This window comes from Coturnix japonica, chromosome 6 (assembly GCF_054131305.1).
Source record: "Coturnix japonica strain WE chromosome 6, WE-NBRP24, whole genome shotgun sequence".
Taxonomy (NCBI): domain Eukaryota; kingdom Metazoa; phylum Chordata; class Aves; order Galliformes; family Phasianidae; genus Coturnix; species Coturnix japonica.
In genome coordinates this window covers 23,601,371-23,623,114 of record NC_140668.1, presented here as the reverse complement: position 1 = coordinate 23,623,114, position 21,744 = coordinate 23,601,371, and the positions used below count along the sequence as shown (strand labels likewise).

Sequence of the window (21,744 nt, the reverse complement as noted above, 5' to 3'; positions counted from 1 at the left end):
CTCCAGACTACAGAAGGGCAGGGACAAAGTTGGTGCAATACCCAGGGCTGGTGCTGCTGCCCCAGGTTTCAGCTGGTATCTGTGCTGTATCTGGAGTGAGACTCAGCCTCTGTGCCTGCCCCAGCTTCCAAAAAGGCTCCTTTCTTCTTTCCATGGGACTATTGGTTCATTGCTCATGCACATGATGTGGATACTCTCAATGCCTTTCAGCTATACATGGGCTTCCCTCTTTGGTATGAAGCAGCTGGCAATGCTGATAGTTCAACAGATGGCTGCTTAAAAACAGAAAGCAATCAAAGCAGGAGACTCTTCTCCTCAAGGCTGTGCTGAGGTCAACTACCACAACAATGCAGGATGTTTCAGCTATGGCACAGGGTCCCAAAGGACAAATGCATGTACCTGGGAATTTTAGAGGGTTATGTGACCTGAAAGTTAGGGGATTTCCATCCTGGAAGGTCTTTAAGGTTGTATGCAATCATGTCTAACTTTGAAATTGACCCTCTTTCTTGTAGGGGATGGGTTGATTGTTGGACTTAAGAGGTCTTTTCCAACCATAATGTTTCTCTTGAAGAGCAGCTGTTTCAGGCTCACCTGGATTATTGCTGTAACAAAGGGGGGTTTCTTTAGGGAAAACATCCCCAGGAGAGATTGCATTTGCTATCTGACCCTTGTTTGTGTTCTGTGCCAGCTGTTTGTGCCAGAAGCCTTGAAATCATGCTGTGGGCTCAAAGGGACGGTTAAAACAAGGAGGGATGAGCACGGGATTAGTTCCCAGGGCGACAGGATGTGTGCAAGGATGTGTTATGTTCTCTCAGCTTTATTTCAGAAAACAAACGAGCTTTGTTGTGAGCCAAGAATAGCAGAGTGAGCGATGGATGCTTCTGGAAGGTGAGAGCCTTCAGAGCTCTCTGCAGATGCTGCCAGTTTTTCTCCTGCCCTGCAAACAAACGCTGCTCGTTTGGAAGGAGCAATAGTGCTGTCCTGGAGGAATGCTCAGCACTGAGAGCCTTTCAGCTGGCTGTGCTGGTGAGATAAAGGGGCAGCCCCAAGTGCAGGGTCTGTGGCTTGTAGGGAAGGGAAGCATGGTGTGGAAGGGCTGCTCTCTTCTGAGTTCAGGGCAGGGGTGGACAGTGTGTCCAGTGAGGCAGAAAAGCTTCCTGTGCAGCGGAGAGGAGCAAAGCTCAGCCCAGGGACCACAGCTGCCATCCTAGATTGTGATGTCCTGTCTGCAAGGAGGCTTGTTATCTAATCCCTCTGTCTGGGAGGGAGGGCTTGCTTGCAAGCTTGTGGAGGGAGCTAAGCTCTATGCACAGCTGGAGCCTTCCAAAGTCAGCCTGCAGAGCTGTCTGTGCTTCTGCTGTGGAGAAGTGTTGCTTGCAGGCTGGCTCCTTGACCAGCCTCATCACTGTCCACATCTTAAGGAGATTCATCAGCTATCCTTGTGAAGGCTTCCTGTAACTAACTTGGTTAATTTTAGATGCCTCTTTAATGAGGTATTGTTAGTTACAGGAGTTCGGATGAGACCAGCCAGGAAAAGAAAACATTATATGATTTCCAAACAGATTTAGAAGCTGCTTTCCATAGGAGAATCAAGCTTAAACCATCTTTCTGTGAACAGCCCAGCAATGTGAACCTGGCTGGGAGAAACTGACATCCAGATCCTAATTAAAGGGGCAACAGCAGCTGGGGATGGTTAGAAGAAGGCAGCTGTAGCACTCACACATAGTGAACGCGAGTTGTTCACTATCCCTTGTGACTTTGCCTTTTCTCTGATAACTCTTGCTGGGCTTCTGAAGGAAATTGAGTCCCTGTGAGATCAGTCAGGTTGCCTGGTCCCTGGCACAGCCATAATTAGATCAGAACAAGTTTCTGACATTTGCTGTCATCCTTGGTCCATCACACGGTGCACTGCCTTTGGCATGGGAGAGATTTTTACTTGTAAGGAAGAGGGAGGATGGAAATGGGTGTTTTTCCTGCTGTAGGAGTTAGGAGTGAAGACCTGAGATAGGTCTGGTGGAGTCCCCCCCCCCAGGTGAGAAGCTGCCATTGGGTTTGTTTTGGCTTTGTGCAATGTGGGAGTGACTGTGATTAAAGTTGTTACACCTTCTATAGGGATGTTTAATGCTGATGTGGTAGAACCTGCTAACAGGTTCCCTCTCAGCTTTATCTTAGGTGAGTGGTGTTCTTAAGTGTAACTCAGGGTGCCCAGAAAGGCCAGATCTCCAAGTGGCGTGGCCAGGAATGAAGCAGAAGCCTGGTGAAGGAGGGTGGTAGATACCTGCCTTGTCTTGTGCTCTTGAATATGGGATAGGAAGCTGAGTCTGTGGAGACTTACTGCTGCTCTCCAGTACCCAAGTGCAGGCTGTGTGCTTGGACTGCAGGCTTCCTAAAGGCCCTGCTGGAGTTCCCTGCTTGCACAGTGGGACTCTGCTCCTGGGTTTGCTGATAGCTTGAAGGCAGAGGAGTGCTGGGAGGGCTTCAGGCATCGCAGCTGTTTGAGCTGACCCTCTATTTCTTGTTTGCAGGGGCAGAAACAATCTTGAATGTGCATCTTTCCTGATTGGAGATGAATTTCTTCCTGACAAGGGGAGCTCTTATATGCCACGGCTTCCTCTGCTCATTGCCCACCTGAAATCCTCCTTGTCTCCTGTTGTCCTTTGAGAGCAGGCAGTCACACTCCCACAGCAGGAAGAGGGGTAGGGTCAGTGGCTAATAGCTGACTGCTCCTTTGTATGTTCCCATCTGTTCCCTCTTTTCCCTTCTAATGAGATCAGGTGCTGGAGTGCACTGGGAAGACTTTTCAGTGTGAGAGGAAGTCTCCAACAAGGTACTTAAGTCCTTGCTTTCATCTCTGCTGGTGAGAGGCTGCTCAAATCAAACCTGCATCCTCTTAAGCTGCTCCTAGAACAGCAAAACTGTGTAGTGAGGCTGGCAGCCCTGGATCAGGTAAGTTTGTACTGCAGTGCTGAGCCACGCAGAGGTGCAAATCTGGCTGTTCTGAGACTTTCCCCTCTGCTTTTGAGGACACGTGTTTGTGATGCTGCTGTTTTTCTATGGATGGGAATGTTTGTATCAAGGAGAAACTGGAGCAGCTGTTTGGGGCTGTCTTCATTTTTGGCTGCTTGATTCCATGGCTGTTTTGGGGGTAATGTTAAGGATGAGAAGAGATTCAGAGGAGAACTTGCTTGGTCAGCCTTTGGAGAGTGAAAGTTGCCCCTATGGCTCCCACTGCCAAAATGTACCCTCACAGCATTGGGTAAGGGCTCTTTGTAGGGATGCAATAGTTGCACTGCTCAAGAATTACTAAGTGCTGGTTCAGATCCAGCCAAGAACAGCCTCTCTGTAGCTGTAGCTCCCAGTTCATGTGGCATTAGGCTGGCAGCTCTTGTGGTCGACGTGGTGCTTGCAGGCTGCCCCAGCATCTCTCAGCACTGAGCTGTGCTGCAGGGAGCTGCACCAGCTGGCCTGACAGCAGCGACGAAACCAGCTCTTCCCTTCAGTGCTTCACAAGTGATAAGTAAAACAAGCTACTCCCTTCACGGCATTGCTTCTGGTGCTTTGTAGCTGCTCTAATTGCTGTAATGGTGCCAGGTGCTCTTAAGGGCTCAGGATGGCTTTGTCCTTTCCATGCGTCCCACTTACAACTGTTTGGTTTTCTTTCTCCTTGCTTCAAATAACAAAACCAGATGTTGGTGCTTGAAAATGCTTTGCAGTAGTGAGAGGAGGTACCAGGCCTGGTGGTGAGAGATGGCTGGATTAAGTGGTGCCTCAGTATAAAAGCAAACCTTAGAGGACGTTGTGCTTGCAGGGGCCGAGGTCTTTGCTTTGTTTTGAAGGGCTGTGGAGAGAAAACAATTTACTCTCTTCAAATTTGATGGCTGCGCAGGCAATGTCAGGGTCTCCAAAGCGTATGTGTTTGAAATACTGCCTTGACTTCATCAGCAGACAGGGAGAAAAGAGCGCAGGGTTTGGAAATGAGATGGAAAAATAAGCAAAAAGGGGAGGAAAGGGTTGTTGATTGCTGTGATGGGAATCGGAGGGGAGAAAAGAAAAGCAAACTGTGCGCTGAGGTATTTACTACCAATAAAATCAGTGCTTTCTCCTGCAACGTGGGATTGCATTGCTCAGAGGAAAGCAGGGGGAAATGTGGTTGAAAGGAGCCAAGTTAATTTCCCTTCTTTCTCTGAGGGGTGGGAGGGCAATATGAAGCCTGCTTGAACTGAAGAGGATTATTTGTGTCTTGATGAAGTTGCAGTTGGGTGAGTGATCACAGTGCAGTTATGATTCAGTAGATGTTCTGGTGGCATAGGATGCTGCTGGTGCTGTGGTTAGTGCAGGAATGATGCCAGGGAAGGCAGGTTGGTTCAGAGATGCCTGGTGCAAACCTACCTGGAGACCCTGCTTTGTTGGTGTTTGCAGTACCAGTGTCAGGCCTTGTTAATTAGACCAACTAATCAAGCAGTGGGGAGAAAGGAAGGTAGACCTTAGTGGAAAATCATGCTGCTTCAAGTCAGAAACACGGGAAGCCAAATGGGAGGTGAATATGGACCAGGAGTGATTCTCTGAATTGATCTTAATGGTAACAGTTGGGTACTGTGGCAGAAAACAGTTGAACTCATGGAGCAGAGAGGGGTTTAATGAAGGCAGGGAGGCTTGGTGGGCTCTTGAGAGCAGCAAGATGGGATGGTGGTGGAAGGTGGAGCAAGGAGAAGGTGTGCATAGCCAGCATTTCTCCCTTGCCCCTGGCCTGCATTTACCACTGTGATACTTGTCCCTGTTGCAGGTGGGTCCCACCCAGATCATTGCAGCCTCAGTGCACCCTCTGAGCCCTCCCATGAACCAGCTTTGAATGAAGGGGGAAGATTCATATCTCATGTGTTGAGGTCTTGGACCTGAAACTGGTTTGAGAAGCTGTTTCACTGCCTTAGGCAGCTTAGGAGCCTGGGGGTTGGGCTCAGCTCCTCCTTGCTTGCTGTGTGCTCCCAAACAGCTCTTTGTCTGCTTTCACATCTATCTGGGCAGCACAGTCTGAAGGGATGCTCTTAATTAAGACTTTACAGCTCCAAGCGTGGTGAAGCCTGGGGCTCAGGTCACAGAGGAGTGTCTGCAGTCCTTTGCATCCTACAGAGCGCCTTAAACCTGTGTGTGTTTGTGCAAAGTGTGGCTTTAATTTCAGGTTCACTGCAGGGTTGCCTGCTGTCTGCAGAACCACAGCTGTGGTGAAGGAGCTACAGGAGGAGCTGGCTGTGGCCTTCCTTTGCTCTGCTGTGAAGGGCAGTCTGGCTGCTGGTGTGCACATATAGCTGCACTTCCCTGCTGTCCATTGGGCTGTCTGTTGGGGATGCAGTGTATTCATTTTCTTCCAAGTCCCTGCTAGCAAGGAAAAGTAATAATCTGCAGTGTTTACCTTCCCTGTCCTCAGAAATTAAGCAGCTTTGGCAGAACACATGTGTTTTGCAAAACACTGGAGCCCCCCGAGGGGTTTTGTGTGCAAAAGCTGGGAGAGTTGAATAAAGCAGTGCTTTGCACAGGGAGCACACGCTCCTTCTGCTCCATCACCACGCTCCCTGCAGCAGTCCCGCTCCATCAGCTGTCCCCTGCTTCCTGCTAAGGTTTGGGGTGCTCCTCCTGTGCTGTGAACTGGGCTGTGATGCAGGAGCAGGATATGCACAGGCTCCCAGGTGAAATGCATCAATGGCTGCAGCTCCAGCTATTTAAACAGAAGCGTTTTCATCTGAGAGTGTTTGGGGAAGATGAAGCCATGACATGCTATTTTAGGTAATTATTTCACACTTTTCCACACTCTGGCATTTGCCCAAGGCTCAGTCTGAGGTGTGGGGGGCTGATTCTTAATGAAATAAGCTCCTGCTCTCTACAAAGGACAAATTAATATCTGGATGTCTGATGTGGAGATGCTCTTATTTGTCACCTTGTGTGAGTTTGGTTTGCCACTGTGGTCTTGTCTTCCCTGCCTGCTTGCTGTGCTTTCTTTGAGCCTTTGCTATTACTTTGAGAGGGGCTGCTGCTCAGCATCTGTCTCTAAAGGCACAGAGAGTATTTTGTTATGAATAAAATAGGAATAAAGGGGGAAGGGCAGCTGGGTTGTTGAGCAGTGGGATGGTGAGCCCTGAGCATCCCATACCCAGCCACATCCCATGGCCACCTCCTCCCTGGCAGCGTCCCCAGGGCAGTGACGTGGGCCCAGCTGGGCGGTCCCGTTGCTTTGGGAACAAGAATGGCAACAGTCCGGCAGTGCTGAGTTTAGGACTGGAGTGTGAGTGTATCCATGGGGTGAGGAAAGTGGTCCTGGGGGGGCTGTGAGCACACTGCAGTGACCTCCATCCCCATAGAGGGGGGTGCTGGGTGAAATAGAGGATGGCTTTTGGTGCTTTGGGTTAAGGGGACACAGATGTCTGTGGGGAGGGAGGTTAACCCTGTGTGGTTCCAAAAAGGAGGCTGTGTCTTCCAGGGGTGTTGGATGTTTCCCTTCTTCCTGCTTGGGCATGCACGGAAGAGTACGCTGGGAAGGGCAAACAATGCTGTGAGTGCTGGAGCTGCAGTTGTAGATTGTAATATATGGAGCTGAAGAGCATCCGAAGACCTTGGAGAGGAGTTTGGGCCAGCTGAGAGCTGAAGTTTAGTCAATGGGAGGCAGAGTACCAGCCTGCTATTAATTATCTCGGCTGTGGTGAAGCTTTTGTGATACACTGAAGGGTGGCAGCACCTAAGTGATAAAATATGGAGGGAGTGGAATGTGAAGGTGGCAGGTGAGGCTTCCTGGGTAGTGTGACTTGATTTAGAAAGCACTCAGCCACTTAGCAATGGGCTGGAGGAGCAGGAGATTAGTCCTGGAAGCTCTGTTCTCCTTTCTTGGCTTTCCTGAGGTGCTGTTTATATGGTAATTATGGCTAAGCAGGCGATTTCTAGGCAAGAAATGTGATCTTGCTACTTAAGCCTGAATGGGGCAAGATGATTTAGGCGAGCAAAATAGTTCAATAGCATCGGTTTTAACAGATCTCCTGTCTTGCTCTTCCAGCAAAGCATAATAGAAAGGCCAATTATCCAATTACTCCAGAGAGATGCTTTGTCTTTGCAGAAGGAAGGAGAAAGAAGATTTACAGTGTGTATTCCGAAGGAGAATTCAGCCACAGATGGGTCTGTGCTACAAGAAGAGCTGGGTTCCATATACCGCAGTGCAGAGTGTGCTGATGAGCAGGGAAGGGCAATTGGCCTGCAGTCACAGCATGAACTTGAGAGTGAAGGACCCCATGCAAGGCAGGGCTGTGTAGCAGCTGCTGGTGCTAAATCAAGCTCTTACCTGGCAGCACTATGGAATTCAGCATCCTGGTGCAGCAGGAAGGTTTGGGCTGGAAAAGGAGAAAAAAGTGGGCGAGTTCAATAGCAGGAGCAAAACGAAGCGTGGGGCTGGGTCACTGAGGTCAATGACAGCTGGTGGAGCATGAAGGCTGGCTCCAGGTGTGCCATCTGCCTGCAAGAGGCAGGAATCACATCTGTGCTGGGCAGGGGAGGCTCTAATGTTTCTCTGGGAGCTGCTGGGAAGGAGCACGAGGTGCTTGAAAGTGCATCTCCGGCCAGGTGTGAGAGGTTTGATGGCTTCCACCGTGACATCTCTGACATCTCTTTAAGCTCTGCCTCCTGAGATGAAACCATAAGCATGGGTGGTGCTCCCCCTGGCCTTACAGCACATCTGTTGGTGCCTTGAGCACACAAAGCTGTCACGTCTGGGGCTCCTTTACCCTGGCTCTTGGGTTCCTGCTTGGGTTTGTGGCTGGGCATGAAGCTCCCTGGAGCTGAGGTTCTCCTATAAGGTGGCTGCTCTTGGCTGGTGCATCTGTAGGTGCCATTAATTGGAACAAGCTCATCAGAGAGAGATGCATTCAGCAGCTGCAGCAGGAGAGGACAAAGCTTTGCCTTCCCTCTTAAAGAAATGATCCCCTTGTCTGTGGCATCTGAATTCATTTATCTGCTGTTCCGGCAGTGTTAAAAATGCTACTTGAAGGCGTGCTTTCTGACACTGCCACAGTCATTCACTGCAGAGTGAGATGTCTAAGAGATAGATGGGCTGTGGTGATTTGCAAGGGCTGTAATTCTCATTTGGGTGACACTGCAAACCACGCAGCCCAAGTCACCCCATTGGGGACTCTGAGAAAGTCCAAGATGAAAGGCAATCTCTGCTCCAACCTGGAGCTGAAGCAATCCCAAAGCCATAGATGCTTAAGCACACATTTGTTTGTGGGATGGGACTGGTGAAGGCAAAACCACAACTTGATGTCTGGGTCAGTGTGTCCTTCCTGGCATATTACTCCTATGGTTCTGAGTGTGGTTTTGTTGCTATATGTCCTCATCCTTCGTGGTGTTTTCTGCTCTGTGGAGCTCCCAGGAGGAGTGCTGGGCTATAACAGAGGGCTGTGGGGAGGCAGCACCCAGGCAGCCCAACGTCTAAGCCTTGTCAGTTGCCCTCTGGGTTCCGTTGGGCTCCCTGTTATCCCAACGGCTCCCTGCCCTGCTCCTGTCCTCCTGGCTCATCCAGAGCCTCCGGGGCTGTTTGTGCGGCAGTAGTGGGTGCTGCACAAAGTGAATCCTGCCAGAGGAGCTCTAATTACCTGTCCTAAGGTAAGGTCTGACTATAGGGTGGGGGTTCTGTTGGCTGGAGGACCGACAGCTGTGTGATGCTCAGTAGGAATGAACTGAGCTAGGAGCATGTCTGGGGGAGATGAAAGGGTGTCAGGGAGTTCTGAAGCTGCTGTGCAGCTTGCAGTGGTGGCAGAGATTTCTGGCTTGGCTGTGGGTTAAAGGAAGCCAAAGGGCAAAGTGAAGGCTGTGTGTCCTTGGTGACCTTCAGTTTATCTTTTTCTGCTCTGGTATATGGGGTTTTGGGGGGACGTGTTAGGAGCTTCCACCCAATACCTGCTCAGAGTTCTGGACTGACGCCCGTCTCAGGGGGCAGCTGCATTCAACCCAAAAACCGAGGTGCTGGGAGCCAGAGGCGTCACCCATTAATAGCTCTTTGGTCCAGCAGGCCTGCAGAAGGGAAGGATTGCAATCCTCATGTTTCTGGCTGCTTGCAGCCCCCACCAAAGCTCAGTGGGCCCATGGCTTCTTTCATTCTGCTTGTCCTCTCCTAATGCTGGAGCTCAGCAAGACCCCAGGCTGCAGCTGTGCACTGCTGGAGGTGGGGGTAATGGGATGGGGGATGGAAATAGACATCGTGGGCATGATGAACAGGATTAATTTTGGGCAAAGTTAAATTACAGCTAGAAAATTGTAACAAATAATCCAGTTATTCTCAAGACCCGGTAATAAAGCGCAGAAATCCAGATTAATGTTGTATCATCCCCATTACATTTCTCTTGGAAAAAAATAGTTATTTCCAGCTCAGAATCCCATCTCTTGCTATAGCGTGTCCTTGTGCCTGCATGACTGGGCTGTGCTCCCTTGCTTCTCCCATAAGAACAGAGGGAAACAGCCACCATGTAAACCTGTCTGTGTCTTTTGGGTTGAGGGCTGCCCTTTATATCTGTGCTTGTCCTTCCCTAGTGCTGCATGAAGAGTCAGATACTACAGATGCGTGAAGGAATGAAGTGATGAGCTTCCTGAGGATGCTTATGGGGGACTTGTCAGTGGCTCTGCTTTCACATGTTGTGTTTGCTTGTGTTCTTTAAAGGGTTCCATGCTCTCACTGCTGTTACAGCCTCTATCATGCCCACAGGGGGCTTTGAGTTTGGGTGTTAATAAAGGGAAATTAGGGCCCTTCTTCTCCACGGAGAGATGCTCTTGAGCACCAGGATAATTTCATGCCTGGAAGGCATCGTATTTGCTGGGTAATTTTTGTGACTTAAACCAACCAAATTAGCCTTGAGAAATGATAACTCCTCATCAGAGTGTTGAACTCAGTGCTCTGTTCATTAGAAGGCTCCCAGCACAAAGGGCAGAAATGTGGCTGGCAAGGCACTGAGACCTTACAGTCTGATTTCTCTTCTGGATATTATAAGTCCCATTGCTGCTTCTTGCAGGTCAGCTGAAACATGGCTACCAACAACCTCCACCAGTCCGTGGGATCCTCCAAAAACTCCGATGGGTTCCAGAATGAAGTGGTGGCACCTTACAACTCAAAGCTGGTCTCTGAGATGGAGGAGCCTGTAACAGTAAGTACCAACTGTGGCCAGGTAGGAGCCTTTCCTGGGTCCTTCCCTCTGTTTCCCCTCCTTGCTGCCATGCTTCTCTGTTGGAGGTGGCTGTCGTGGTGCCTTGGGGACAGGCTGTGTGTTGTGTTAGGGGATGTCCATGCTCTTGCCTGTGTGCACTGGAGCTGAGCCTGTGAGATACCGCACAAGGACAGCTGGAGCTTCAACACGTGCTCTTTGCAGTTGTCCCCGTGGTGTAAGGCAAGGACACCTCTAGCCACAGGCTGTGATGGTACCTGTGACTGCTGAACTGCAAACACTCTGCCTGAGGGCTTGGCAGGACATGGCCAAGAAAGGCTCCTAAACAGTTCTCATCCTAGTTTTGAGTACACTACAATGGAGTGAGGCCAGTCTTTTCTTCCTCATCCCTAAATGTCCCCTCTGCTGACCTGGTGCTGAGCCTCTATTGAAGAGACATCTATGCAGACCTTTGCATAAGGTCTGCAAGGCCAACCTGGAGAAAACAAGCAGTTAGAATAAGGTAAATAAGGCTCAGACACCAAACCTGGTCCTGGCACGGTGCTGCTCTCCTGTGACTTGCCCAGCAGTGACATCTCCATATGCAGACACATCATGTGGAGCTGGGGACCTGGGATGGGCTCCTTCCTGCTCTTCTCAAAGGTCACCGGCTCCATGCAGCAAAACTAAGGAGGAAACAAATGCCCAAAGAGCAGAAATCCCCAAACATGTCACTTCGAATCACGGAGGAGAGGCTAATGGGACAGAGCTGCTCTGTTGGAGCATGTGTATTCCGCTCTATATCATTAATTTACTGGCCATGAATATTTCAGCAGGTAACTTACGGGACTTCCAGGACTGTCCTAGTGGCTGCAGTCATAAAAGATTCATTGGTGGGGCTCAAACAAGAAAAGCCTTTCAGGAGGAAGGCCTTTCTCCAACCCTGGCTGGGTTTTGCTTTGCAGCTGACTCCTTCTGCCTTCCTGAGGGAGATGTCCCTCACCACGGAGCAGAGGTTGGCCACCATCCACAGCACTCGACGGCCCCACGTTGTTCAGCTACTGGATATAAGTGACACCTCCCATCAAAAGGTACCATTTTCCTGCCCTTTTCCTTGCTGTTTAATGTGACATTTCAGGTGCATGTGCGTCAGTCTTGCCCCCAGCTTCTTTCAGTTGCAGGGGGAGAAGGTCCTGCTGCCCTCTGCAAGTGCTGATGGTGCTGGAGGAAGGGCAAAATGTTTTTGCATTGCTGGGATGTTTTTAATGCTGAAGCCAATAGAAATAAACTGCTGAAATCAGAGCTGGAGTTTAGCTACCTTTGCTAAAGCACAGCATGGGGGAAAGATGGAACAGGGAAACAAGCTGCCCTCTTCCATCCCTGCCCCCTAGTAGGGATTAGGGCCACAGCTCCATTGCCCAGCCTTTGAAAGCTGTGTGCCCTACAGCACCATGGCTTCATGCCTCCACATGAAGCTCATGGGAGATGGAAGATGCCAGGTCCAGTCTTGCTCAAGTTGTACAGTAATGCTTGACAAGAGGTGAACTTTACCACCATGCAGCGTTCACCCCAATTGCCTTTGTTCGACTGCATTGCTTTCTTTTTGGCCTTCCCTCCTTTGGCACCGCTCTGTGCTTGCTGGTTTCTATGCTCCACATCCAAATGAGATATATGGGGACCTGTAGGAATCAATCTCTGTCTCAGAGCTCATCCCAAGAGCTGGTCTTGGAACCCTACACAAACTTGAGCTTCAGCTCCTCCCTGCGTGCTTGTAGCTCTTTTGATGGGTCCTCTGGGGCTGTGTGACCACATTGGCCCCTTTCACTGCTGTCTTATATCTCCAGTTCTCCTCAGTTGACCTGGATCAGCCCTTGTTCCAGCCTTTCCCACCTGAAGTGGTGTTTCAGAGCTACGTCCCCTGCGAGGTCTACGAGGTTCCCCTGGTTCTGAGGAACAACGACAGGGTAAGTGCTGGGCTGTGTGGCTTTAACATAGTGCTGGGAGAGGAGAGTTGGCGTAGTGCATGTGAAATGCAGCATGTCAAATCCAGAACAAAGTGTCTCACATTGTTCCTGTTACAAAGACGTGGAGATGTTCCTGTGATATTAGGGTTTTTATCACTAGTTTTGACCATGCATGGCTGGTTTCTAACCAAAAGGAGCTTTTTGGGACAACATCCTCTTGGACATTTGGAATTGTTGAGGGCTGCACAGTTCTTATCTTCTTCCTTGATTGTGCTTCACCTCCAGAGCTGAATTTTTTAGGCTTAATTTAGCTTAATTTGGTTCTGCTCAGGCTTTTCTAAGATAATGTGGCTTTCTGCTTTCCCTTTGGAGAACTGCAGCACACCCGGAGTAATGGGCTTTTGAAGGTCTCTGCCTTTAACTTGGAATAATCTTGTGAGTGTTTTGAGATTTCACAAGCAAGTCGAGAAGGGAAAAGTTGAAAAATGTCAGCAATTTTACTTCCACTTTAAAGAGGGAAAATTGAGACCTTTTCAGATTCAGCAGGGGAAACGTTTGCTCAAATGAGGTATGTGCCAAAGTGTGAGCTGCTGGGAGCAGACAGGAGGGGGGAAGGAAAAGACATGATCAGAGATACGGCTGTGGCACAGAGGCATACAGAATCATGGAAGGATTAAGGTTAGAAAAGACCTCTCAGATCCTCAATACAACCCTTCAGTGCTCCATAGCAATGGTTCTTGACCACCTCCAGGAATCCCCCACCTCTCTAGGCAGTCTGTGCCAACCTTCCATGGCACATCTTGGGGCCATTTCCTCTCATCATATACAAGCAGTGGGATGTGTGTATAGGGGCATTAAAGGGTGTGTGTGGAGCCCTCTCCAGTTCTACCTCCTGGGTGAACAAAAAGCTCTTGGAATGTGTGGTAGGTGGAGGAGCAGCAAGATGGAGCCAAGTATGTCCTGAGACAACAGGTTGGTAATGGAAGACCCTGTGGCAAGATGGATGTTGTGTAGAGTGTCAGTTATTCCTAGGGAGCTCTGCTGTTTTCCTAGTCTAGCATTTAGCTTGGGAATATTGGAAAGAAGCAGCAGGAGCACCCAAGAAATGACATTTGTGCAGCCTGCATGGACCCCTTTACCATAAGAATTTTCTGTTTTAAGAGCTGCCTCAGTTTCTCTTCTGCTACAGCTTCGTTTCCATCAAGTCTTTTGGCTTCAGCTGCTCTGTTATCCACATGGCACTCCATCATGTTTGTCTTTGCCAGGTGCCAGCCAACAGGCAAGCAGTTCATTTGCTCTATTCATGCTTCCTCAAGTGGAAAAGAACATCTGCATCAACATCTCTGCTGTTCCCAGTAAAAAATAATAAACTTGTACAGCTGCACCCTGGGATTTGTATGCACAACAAGGGGGAGGCAATGTGTGAATTGTTAGGGTTTTTTCCCCCTCCCCAAAATGAATTAGTTTTTGAAGCTAGTAAGACCTCAGCTATTGGACAGCACTGATGTAAAAGATCCACTCTGAGGAAAATCCTTGGCATATTTTAGTGTATGGAGATTACAATCCCAAGAGGGGTTGTTATATTCTAATTTAGTTGGCTTCTGGTTGTGTGCTCTCATAAAGTTTTCTCCCAGATCCCTCTGAATCACACTGACTTATATTGCACAGTAGCTTGAGGTTGTCTGCTCCATAAAATCCCATGAAGTATATTGCAGATAGAATCTGTGATGATTCAGACACAGAAGGGCTTTGATATACGTACTGCTCATGTCTCTTGTGAAGTTGCTTTTCTGCCTTCAGGCTGCTTCTCTCTCCCCTCTGAGGTGTTGTGGGTGGCTTTTGCTGAAGGTGCTTGTCTTCAAGGGGACTCAGCAACCAAAGCAGCCGTGTGCACTTGGGTTTGTTGGCTGCTGGAATGGCCTGTTGGAGGCTTTCAGATGAGACTTGGAGCTCTGGGGTTGGTATCCGGGCACCTGGAAATACCAGCTTGCTTGTCTGGGGCTGAGACTGGCTTTTAATGACCAACCCACACAGCATTCAGTGCTGGTCACCTATCCTAAGGCAGAAAATGCCTTTGAAGCCAGTAATTGGTATGCACAGCCTACAGCCTAGGGGGTAGAGGGCAATGGTAGTGCAGCTCTCCATCATTTTGGCAAGCTGGCTGCTCTCATCTTCTAGACCAGCTTTCCCCCATGCTCCCTTGCTTTTTCACAACCTTTTTAAACAGCTCTCAGCCACATCCCTTTTCTCCTGTGGTTTTCTCTGTCTTCCTACATTCCTCCCTTTGCTTGTACTCCCCATGTATTGTATGTGTGTACCTCTGGGGCTAAAAATGCTTTGCAAAGGCAGTTGAGGGAGGATGTAACCTGCACAGGGGTCATATCTTTGCAACCTAGGAAGAAATAGAGGAAAAATCCAATACCTTCACGTCTTTCCTGCAGGTTCCTCGGCTGGTGAAGGTTGTCTTGGAGAGCTCACCTTACTTCAAGCTGATCAGCCCTGGTGATGTGTCCCGTAAGGTAGCACCTGGCATGCTTTCCACTTTCCGCATCCTTTTCACCCCTGAGGAGAACAAGGTGAGTCTGGAGGTGGCAGGAGGTTGGTCTTTAGTCTCAAATTCCCTCCATCCTCCGAGGGTGAGGTGTGGCTTTTGGGGGAACAGCACTGATTTCAGTAGGATTGCCGAACTCTTTAACCACGGCAAGGATTATCCCCTCATAGGCTGAAAGCTCTTGCTTCAGACATGGATCCTTAACATACTTCCTAGAATCATCTGTTGTAGAGGCACATAGAATCATTAAGGTTGGAAAAGACATCTAAAATCCTCAAGTCTGACTCCAGCCCACCCCCACCATTCCCACTGACCACTCCAATGTCACATCTCTATGGATTCTTGAATACCACTGGGAATGGTGACACCACACCTATCTGGGCAGCCTGTGCCAGTGCTTCACCACTCCTTTGGAGAATAAATTGTTCTTGATATCCAACCTGGATGTTTAATGTTATGTCTGGTTGGGTTCAGAACTCCACTTTTTACAGTGGGGAGGCCATGTAGAGATGTCCCAAACTTGATGACCCATTCCATACCACCATGTGCACCAGGGCAGAGGTATGGTATCTCTTTAGAGGTAGTTGCCTTCTTTTATTCACTTGATTCTGATTTACTGTCACACTCGGTCCCTTTCTCTAACAGCAGGTAGAGAAAAGTAAAGAGGAAATGCCCTGTGGTCCTCCATGCTGGAGAAATAATCTGTTCCTTTGGAGTGTCTGAGAAATCATTTGACATCATTAATATTTAGGGTAAAAATTAGCTTGGCTTAGGGCAGTTTTCCAGGCTACCCAAGAGCTTAATCTCAGTGATGTAGGCTTTGCAAAGTGACTTTAAAATGTGATTTATCTGTGCTAATTACTGAGCATCCATTTCTTGGGGTATGGTTGAAGAGGAAAACTGGTGCCCTCAGAGGGCAGAGCACTGTTCTTCAAGCTTAGGGAGACAGTAGGGCAATATGGGGCCATCACTAGAAGCAGAGGGAAAATTAAGAGAGCACTAAGGACTAACGCTTTGGGAATGCATTAGTAACGTGATGAGGAGGTCTTCCCTCTGGACGTGGCCCTACTGGAGAAGGGTGGCACTTGGTGACCCTAGGGGTGCCTATCAACCACAGGCACTCCAACTGTGCATGTCTGCTGCCTCTTGAATGCTCCATGACCCCATGGATGGTGCAGAGGATTGGGATGTGGACACCAGCACCTTTGGCTGTAGGATTGATTGAGGGTTTTCTTGCTTTGGCTCTCATTGGGAGTGAAGCACAGAGCAGGGCTGTGCTGAGCCCTAAATAAGAGGAGCATGCAAGTGGTTTGTGGCCAGAATGCCACGTGCCTCGTAAGCCCTCTCTGGAAATGAGCAGCTTCTCGCTGCCTCGCAGCCATCTGGTAGCGTGCCACATGGCTGGGCTGTCACAGCCAGCATGCAGCCGACACATCTTGTGTATTGGCACCCATGTTATAAATACAAATGGATAATTCTTCTGTTGGGCAACATTTCCAATTAGTTACTCTCGCCGCCTCTGATTTCTGTGTCTCTGCATTCTGGCTCCACAATTTGTCCTGCCAGTCTGGGCTGCAGAGCAAACAAGCAGGGATACGCATCGTGTCCTTCAGCTTTGTTATAGATGATCTGAAAAGAAGGAGGTGAGAAGCCCAGAAACATTGCACAGCTTAATCTGTTTTTATTTTCCCTTGCTCTTTTTTGCTGTAGCAATACAGCGTTTGCAGGCAACGTGAGTTGAGTCTCAGGTTTGCAAGATTCATTCCTGATGCTCAGTGGAGACTGCGTTAATGCTCGCTGATAATATGAAATATGACAGGATGTTGAGTTATTGTGTTACTGGAATTAATTCTCTGTACATTCAGGCCGGTTCTGCTAGAGGTGTTTTGGTGTTCTGCTATTCCAAGTGCACTCCTGCAAAGGTTTGTAGGGTGGAGAACAGGGGCAGAAGATTGAGGCAGTGAACCTGGGACAGAAGGACCCCATGGGGGAGCATCCATGAGCTGGTGGCTGAGGGAAGGGGAAGCCATCCTCATGTGGTGCTGTCATCACCCAGGCTCTCATTTAATGGCCCTTTATATGGTATCATGGTTCCAGCAGGGAGCTTCTCCTTTAGACTTCCCATATGATCCCACCCTGCAGGACTTTTTGGCTCTCCAGTTGCCTGCTGCAAGGAATTCAGCAATGTATTTACCAGTTATACAGCTCATCTGACACCTGAGTTTGCTGGTTTATCGGGCAGTTGATTACTGTTGTGCTGACATCAACTTGAACATGAGCGTGAGTTTGCAGAGAGCCTGGAATGACAAGTCTGATATGAGCAGTTGCTTTAATTTCAGCAGGCACTAATGCAAATGCCAGCAGTCATGTTTTGAAGGCTGGAGCTTGCAACTTATTGCTTGTCCAAGGTGAATAAGGGAAGAGGCAGCATTGTGCAGTGATTTCTATTTTCTCTGGGACAGAGGAGTCATATAAAGGATGAGGTCATATTTTTGTGAAAATCTATAGCCTAAAGCTAGCTCTAAACAACCTTTAAAGCATGTAAGTGATGCAACCCCTTCCTCTCCCAAGCATATTTGTTTAGGAGACTGCTTCTAAAACTGTCTACTGGGGGTTTGCAGTTGCAAAGGTTGGTTTTGGTGATACCCCTTGGACTGTAACTGAGCGCGTAGCTGAGCTGCTGTCCTGGCAACACGGCAGAGGATTGTAGCTGTCATTTCCCTGTCTTTGCAACAGACCCTGCGCTGTGTGAGCAGCCCCAGTGCTCGTGCACGGTGCCCTGTGCTTGCTTTGGGATTTCAGCTGGGGCAGGTATTAATTTCTTGGCTGCTGATCCGCTCCCTCCTTCACGGTAACAACTTGAAAATGAGTTCCCGTTATTTCCCTCCAGTAGCTCCGGTTGTTGAAGTTTCTTTCCTCCTTATCCTGCAGCTGATCTGAACTCACTGTGTCCTCCTCTGTCTACCTGGCATCTGCAGGGTGGAGATAAGGAAAGATGTTGTGCCAAGGCTTAAAGAGGCATGAGGCTTTCAGCCGGACTCACAATGCCCGCGTTACAGTAGGGTGGCCAAAACAACAACAAGTAGAAGAAGCAAATTGCTTTTTATTTCTCATTTCTGACTGTGGTTTCTGAAGATCTGAATGGTCAGAACATGAAATACCCAGATAACAGGTGCTTTGAATTCACAGAAGCTGCCCTTCTCTTTTATTTTAGAGGACTTAGGCTGTGAGATTGAGACCCAAATTGCTAATTCAGAAAGACTCACTGAAGATGAAACTCTCTTGAAAGGCGATATTCAGTTCCATAGGCATTGCTGCAGTTTCCTTCCTGGCCTTTTACTTTCTAAAGATGAGAAACCAAAACCCTCCTGTGGTTTCCAATGTGAATTTGAGACGCATCTAGAAAACAAGACCTTTCTTTATTCTTTTATGTCTTGGATGCGATGGCATCTGTTACTGCAACCCTAACCACAGTGGAGCAGATGGTGAGCGTGCTGGGACAGTGGGTGCTGCTGGGGCCTGGTCCCAGCCCAGTCCTGGACCTGTGTGCCCTGTTAGGCTCAGGGCAGGCAAAGGAGCTTGGGCATAATGGGGTTTGGATGGGTTCTGGCTAAGGAAGCTTGATGCTAAGCTCAGCTCCTACAGCAGTTTTGTATTATTGTGTCCTTGGAGTAGCCAGGAAATGATTTCAAGGGAGTTCAAATAGAAAAGGACTGCAGCAGCAAAAGAGGGATGCGAGGCAAAGCTTTTATCGACCTGGCTGTAACCCATGGCTAGTTGCAGTGGGGCAAGGCAGTGCCTCCATCTGGTGCTGTCATTGGTGCTGCTCTGCTATGCATGTGGAGACCCATCTGCTCAGCCCTGTGATGATGTGGTTGGATTCTCCTTCCCACTGCTGAATGGAAGGAGCTGGGAGGGGGATTCAGGCTTTCAACTGAGCTGAAGGCTTGAGGTGCTGGCTTTAGTAGAGATGGATGTTCACACTGCCACAGGTAGGCATGCCAAGAGGCACTTATTCCAGAGGAGCTACACGAGGGATGTAGTTAGGGCATCAGCCACACCAGAATATGCAGCAGAGAGGAAGCAGAGCTGTCTTTGCATCCTCTGAGTCTGGGATGAGATGCGAAGTGAAACAGAGATCAGACACAAAGAGAACTTCGTGAGGCTGGAATATGATGCAACCAGCGGGTTGCTGTGTGGGAATTGTTGGTACTAAAAGTGCTGTCGTTGTTCTCAGGGACAGTTTGGGTATAGGGCTGAGCCATGGGAAGATGGGTGAGGTGGGCTTTTAAGGGGGTGTACTCAGCTTTGTCATTGGTAGCACTGTTTGGGTGGTGATGGGGAGCAAACACCCCGCTCACCAACCTGCCACTGACATAGGTGTTGTGTCCTTCATTCCAATCTGGCTTTTAATTGTGTGTGTGCCCAGGTCCTTTAGAAAATGCACCTGAGCAGCCCTTGCCAAGCAGCAAGGAGCCACGTCACTGCATGGCTGGGCTTAGCAGTGTGTAATTGGGTTACCTGCTGTGCTTTGGTGCTCTAATCCCTCCTGTGAAACCCTTGCATTGGTCATTCAGAACCCAGCTATCAGGTAATTTTGTCCTCCTGTGGCATGAAGCTGGCTGTCAGCTCACTGGGAAAGCAGTTGAAGGAATGGAGCTGTTTCCTCTTGGCAAGCTAACAAGCCTCTACCAGTCATTCTACTGGAATTAAAAGTCATTAAATAAAAAGTACTGCTGCATTATTGAATGAATGCATAGCAAGCAGCTGCTTTCCTTCTGCAATGGCACTAAATGCAATCCTGACGATCCCACTTCCTTCCCACAGGACTACTTCCACCAACTCACCTGCATCACAGAGAGGGAGAAGTTTGTGGTGCCCATCCGAGCCATAGGAGCCCGAGCTATCCTGGACTTCCCTGACCAGATCAACTTCTCAGTCTGCCCAGTCAAGCACAGCACACAGAGAACTCTGCTGGTTTGCAACGTTGGCAACCGTGAGGCTCGTTACAGCATCAGCACCCACAGGTAAAGGCTGCCAGGGATTAGTCTGACCCCCATGACCTAATGTTAGGTAGAATGAGCTTTGAAGTGGAGTTGAGCAGACCCTGACTTTCAGAGCTCCTCTGTGGCTCCAACTAATGGTGATGGATGCCAGTGGGGGCAGGAGGTGCCTCAGTTAGCTCATGCACAGGATGGAGCCCAAGAGGAGCCCCTATGAAGCCTGGGGAGACCAGGGGAGCAGAGGTCTGGAATTTTCTTCTCCTCTGCTGCCTTCCTAAGGATGGACCAGAAAGTAGAATGGGAAAGAGTGTAACATCCCACAAGGGGGGAATGGGATATTTCCTACTAAAAATCCCCTTTGCTGAAGCTTTGCATCGGGGGGAAAAGGACAGAAATACATGGATAGAGAAGCCAGTAAATAACTGAGTTCAAAGGTTGTGCTGTGCATTGAAGGAAGGAAGCCTTTACGTTGTGGAAAATGTGTAGGTAGGAACTTCTAAGTCACTGCAGTTTTCCTCTGGGATTTCTAGGTCAAGCTGTCAGAATCTAAATAGAGACTGACGGGGTGTTTAGCATTTTTCAATACACTTATCAGTTGATAGAATAGTTGCTACAGCATATATTGAGTTCTGCTTGCTATGGATATTAAAAGTTGAAGTTTGGCAATCAAACCCTTCAGTCTCGATTTGCCATAAAGGAATGGGAAATGTTAGAAAAGCTTCATCTCAAACTGTACAAAAAAGCAGAGCTCTGGATAACTGGATTGTTGTGCATTCAATGATCAAAAGCTGATATGATTTCTCTTGCCCATTGAGGGTATCTGTCATCTCTTCCATTTCATTATGAACTTCTGAAAACCAGCTTGAAATTTCAAGCAGATGATTTAAATCTTTGAATCTAAGAAGCATTTTATTCTAATTAAGAGTGGCACTTGCTTTCCTTTGGATTCCTTCTTAACTATTCAGAAGTTTCTGTGTTCCGCTCTTCTTTTTTTGTTGCTTTTGTTCAGTGAAATGTCATTAAGAATACTTCAGTGGGATCCCCTAAAAAGGCTGAGTTCCTCTAATGCCTGTCTGTCTGCCTCGTGTTCTTGCATATATGCAGAGATGAATAGGAAAACTGAGAAGTTTGGGGAGTATGTGAAATGGAAATGGGATGGCTTCGAATTGTCATGTAGAATGACAAGAATTCAAGCTGGAAGGGACCTCTTAGAGATCATCAAATAAACTGCTTGCTTGGAAGAAAACCAGCTCCAGAGGTTGATCAGGTTTGCAACTAAAGGCCTTTTTCTTGTAGAGCTTTGAATGCTTTCAATACTGAAGGTTCCATTAGCTTCTGTAGCTTCTTGTGCCCATGTGCTGAGCATGGTTAGCAGGAAAACAACGGCCTCTGGGCTGACACACCAAGGAGACGTGAGAGTCAGCTGCTCTGCAGGGTAATAGATTGTTAGCTGACAATTGTCTTTGAACAAATATATTTACACAGCCTTTCACGGAAAGAGGCCATTCTCCTGCTAATGTTGGAGGATTAATTTCCCTGTTAGGGAGGGTAGAACAAAGGCTGCATCGTTATTAGAGAAGATTTAGTTGAATGTGTCGCTTGTTCTCCTGAATAACTTCCATAACAACTTGATGATTAATTATCATCGCAGAGCGTTTAGGATTGTGCCAGGAGCTTTGGAAATGAATGACTTATGTTCCCTGTCCTGGAGAGCTCAGTATAAATGTAAGATGCAGTAATCAAGAGTTATGGTGTAGGTGCTCTGGGAGAGGAGCGCCAACCTTACCAGCTAAAATGTGAGGCAATTTCAGTCTGTTCTTATTTGGAGGACAATTTAAGCTGCTTAAGTTGAATGTGTTTAATTCTTACTGAATAAAGGAAGTGAATCTGTGGAGCTAATTCAGCATCCTTCAGCTGCTCCCTGCTCAGAGGTCTCTCTCTTTCTATGGCATCTATCAGACAACACAGTCACATTTGGACCACTGGCAAACAAAGCCCTCCCTTTGTGCTGCCTGGCGTTGTCTTGCCTATGTTCCCTTTTCTTGCAAAGCTTGATAATAAAT

The 21,744-nt window shown here is 48.4% G+C and overlaps 1 protein-coding gene across 7 annotated transcripts in view; it reads left to right on the top strand.

Annotated features, from left to right (window-relative positions):
- Window positions 1-21,744, top strand: part of HYDIN (HYDIN axonemal central pair apparatus protein) — a 108,217-nt gene that overhangs the window by 4,483 nt on the left and 81,990 nt on the right. For 3 of the 7 annotated variants that reach the window (XM_085550882.1, XM_015873865.3, XM_085550884.1), the window contains exons 1-6: window positions 6,221-6,274; window positions 10,035-10,166; window positions 11,129-11,254; window positions 12,008-12,127; window positions 14,569-14,703; window positions 19,506-19,705. In XM_085550882.1, the coding sequence (XP_085407008.1) occupies window positions 10,047-10,166; window positions 11,129-11,254; window positions 12,008-12,127; window positions 14,569-14,703; window positions 19,506-19,705 (701 nt within the window). In that variant the 5' untranslated portion in view covers window positions 6,221-6,274; window positions 10,035-10,046. Of the gene's footprint in view, window positions 1-6,220; window positions 6,292-8,548; window positions 8,635-10,034; window positions 10,167-11,128; window positions 11,255-12,007; window positions 12,128-14,568; window positions 14,704-19,505; window positions 19,706-21,744 lie in introns of those variants that run through there. The other 4 variants (XM_085550883.1, XM_015873864.3, XM_015873863.3 and 1 more) reach the window with 3 other exon arrangements.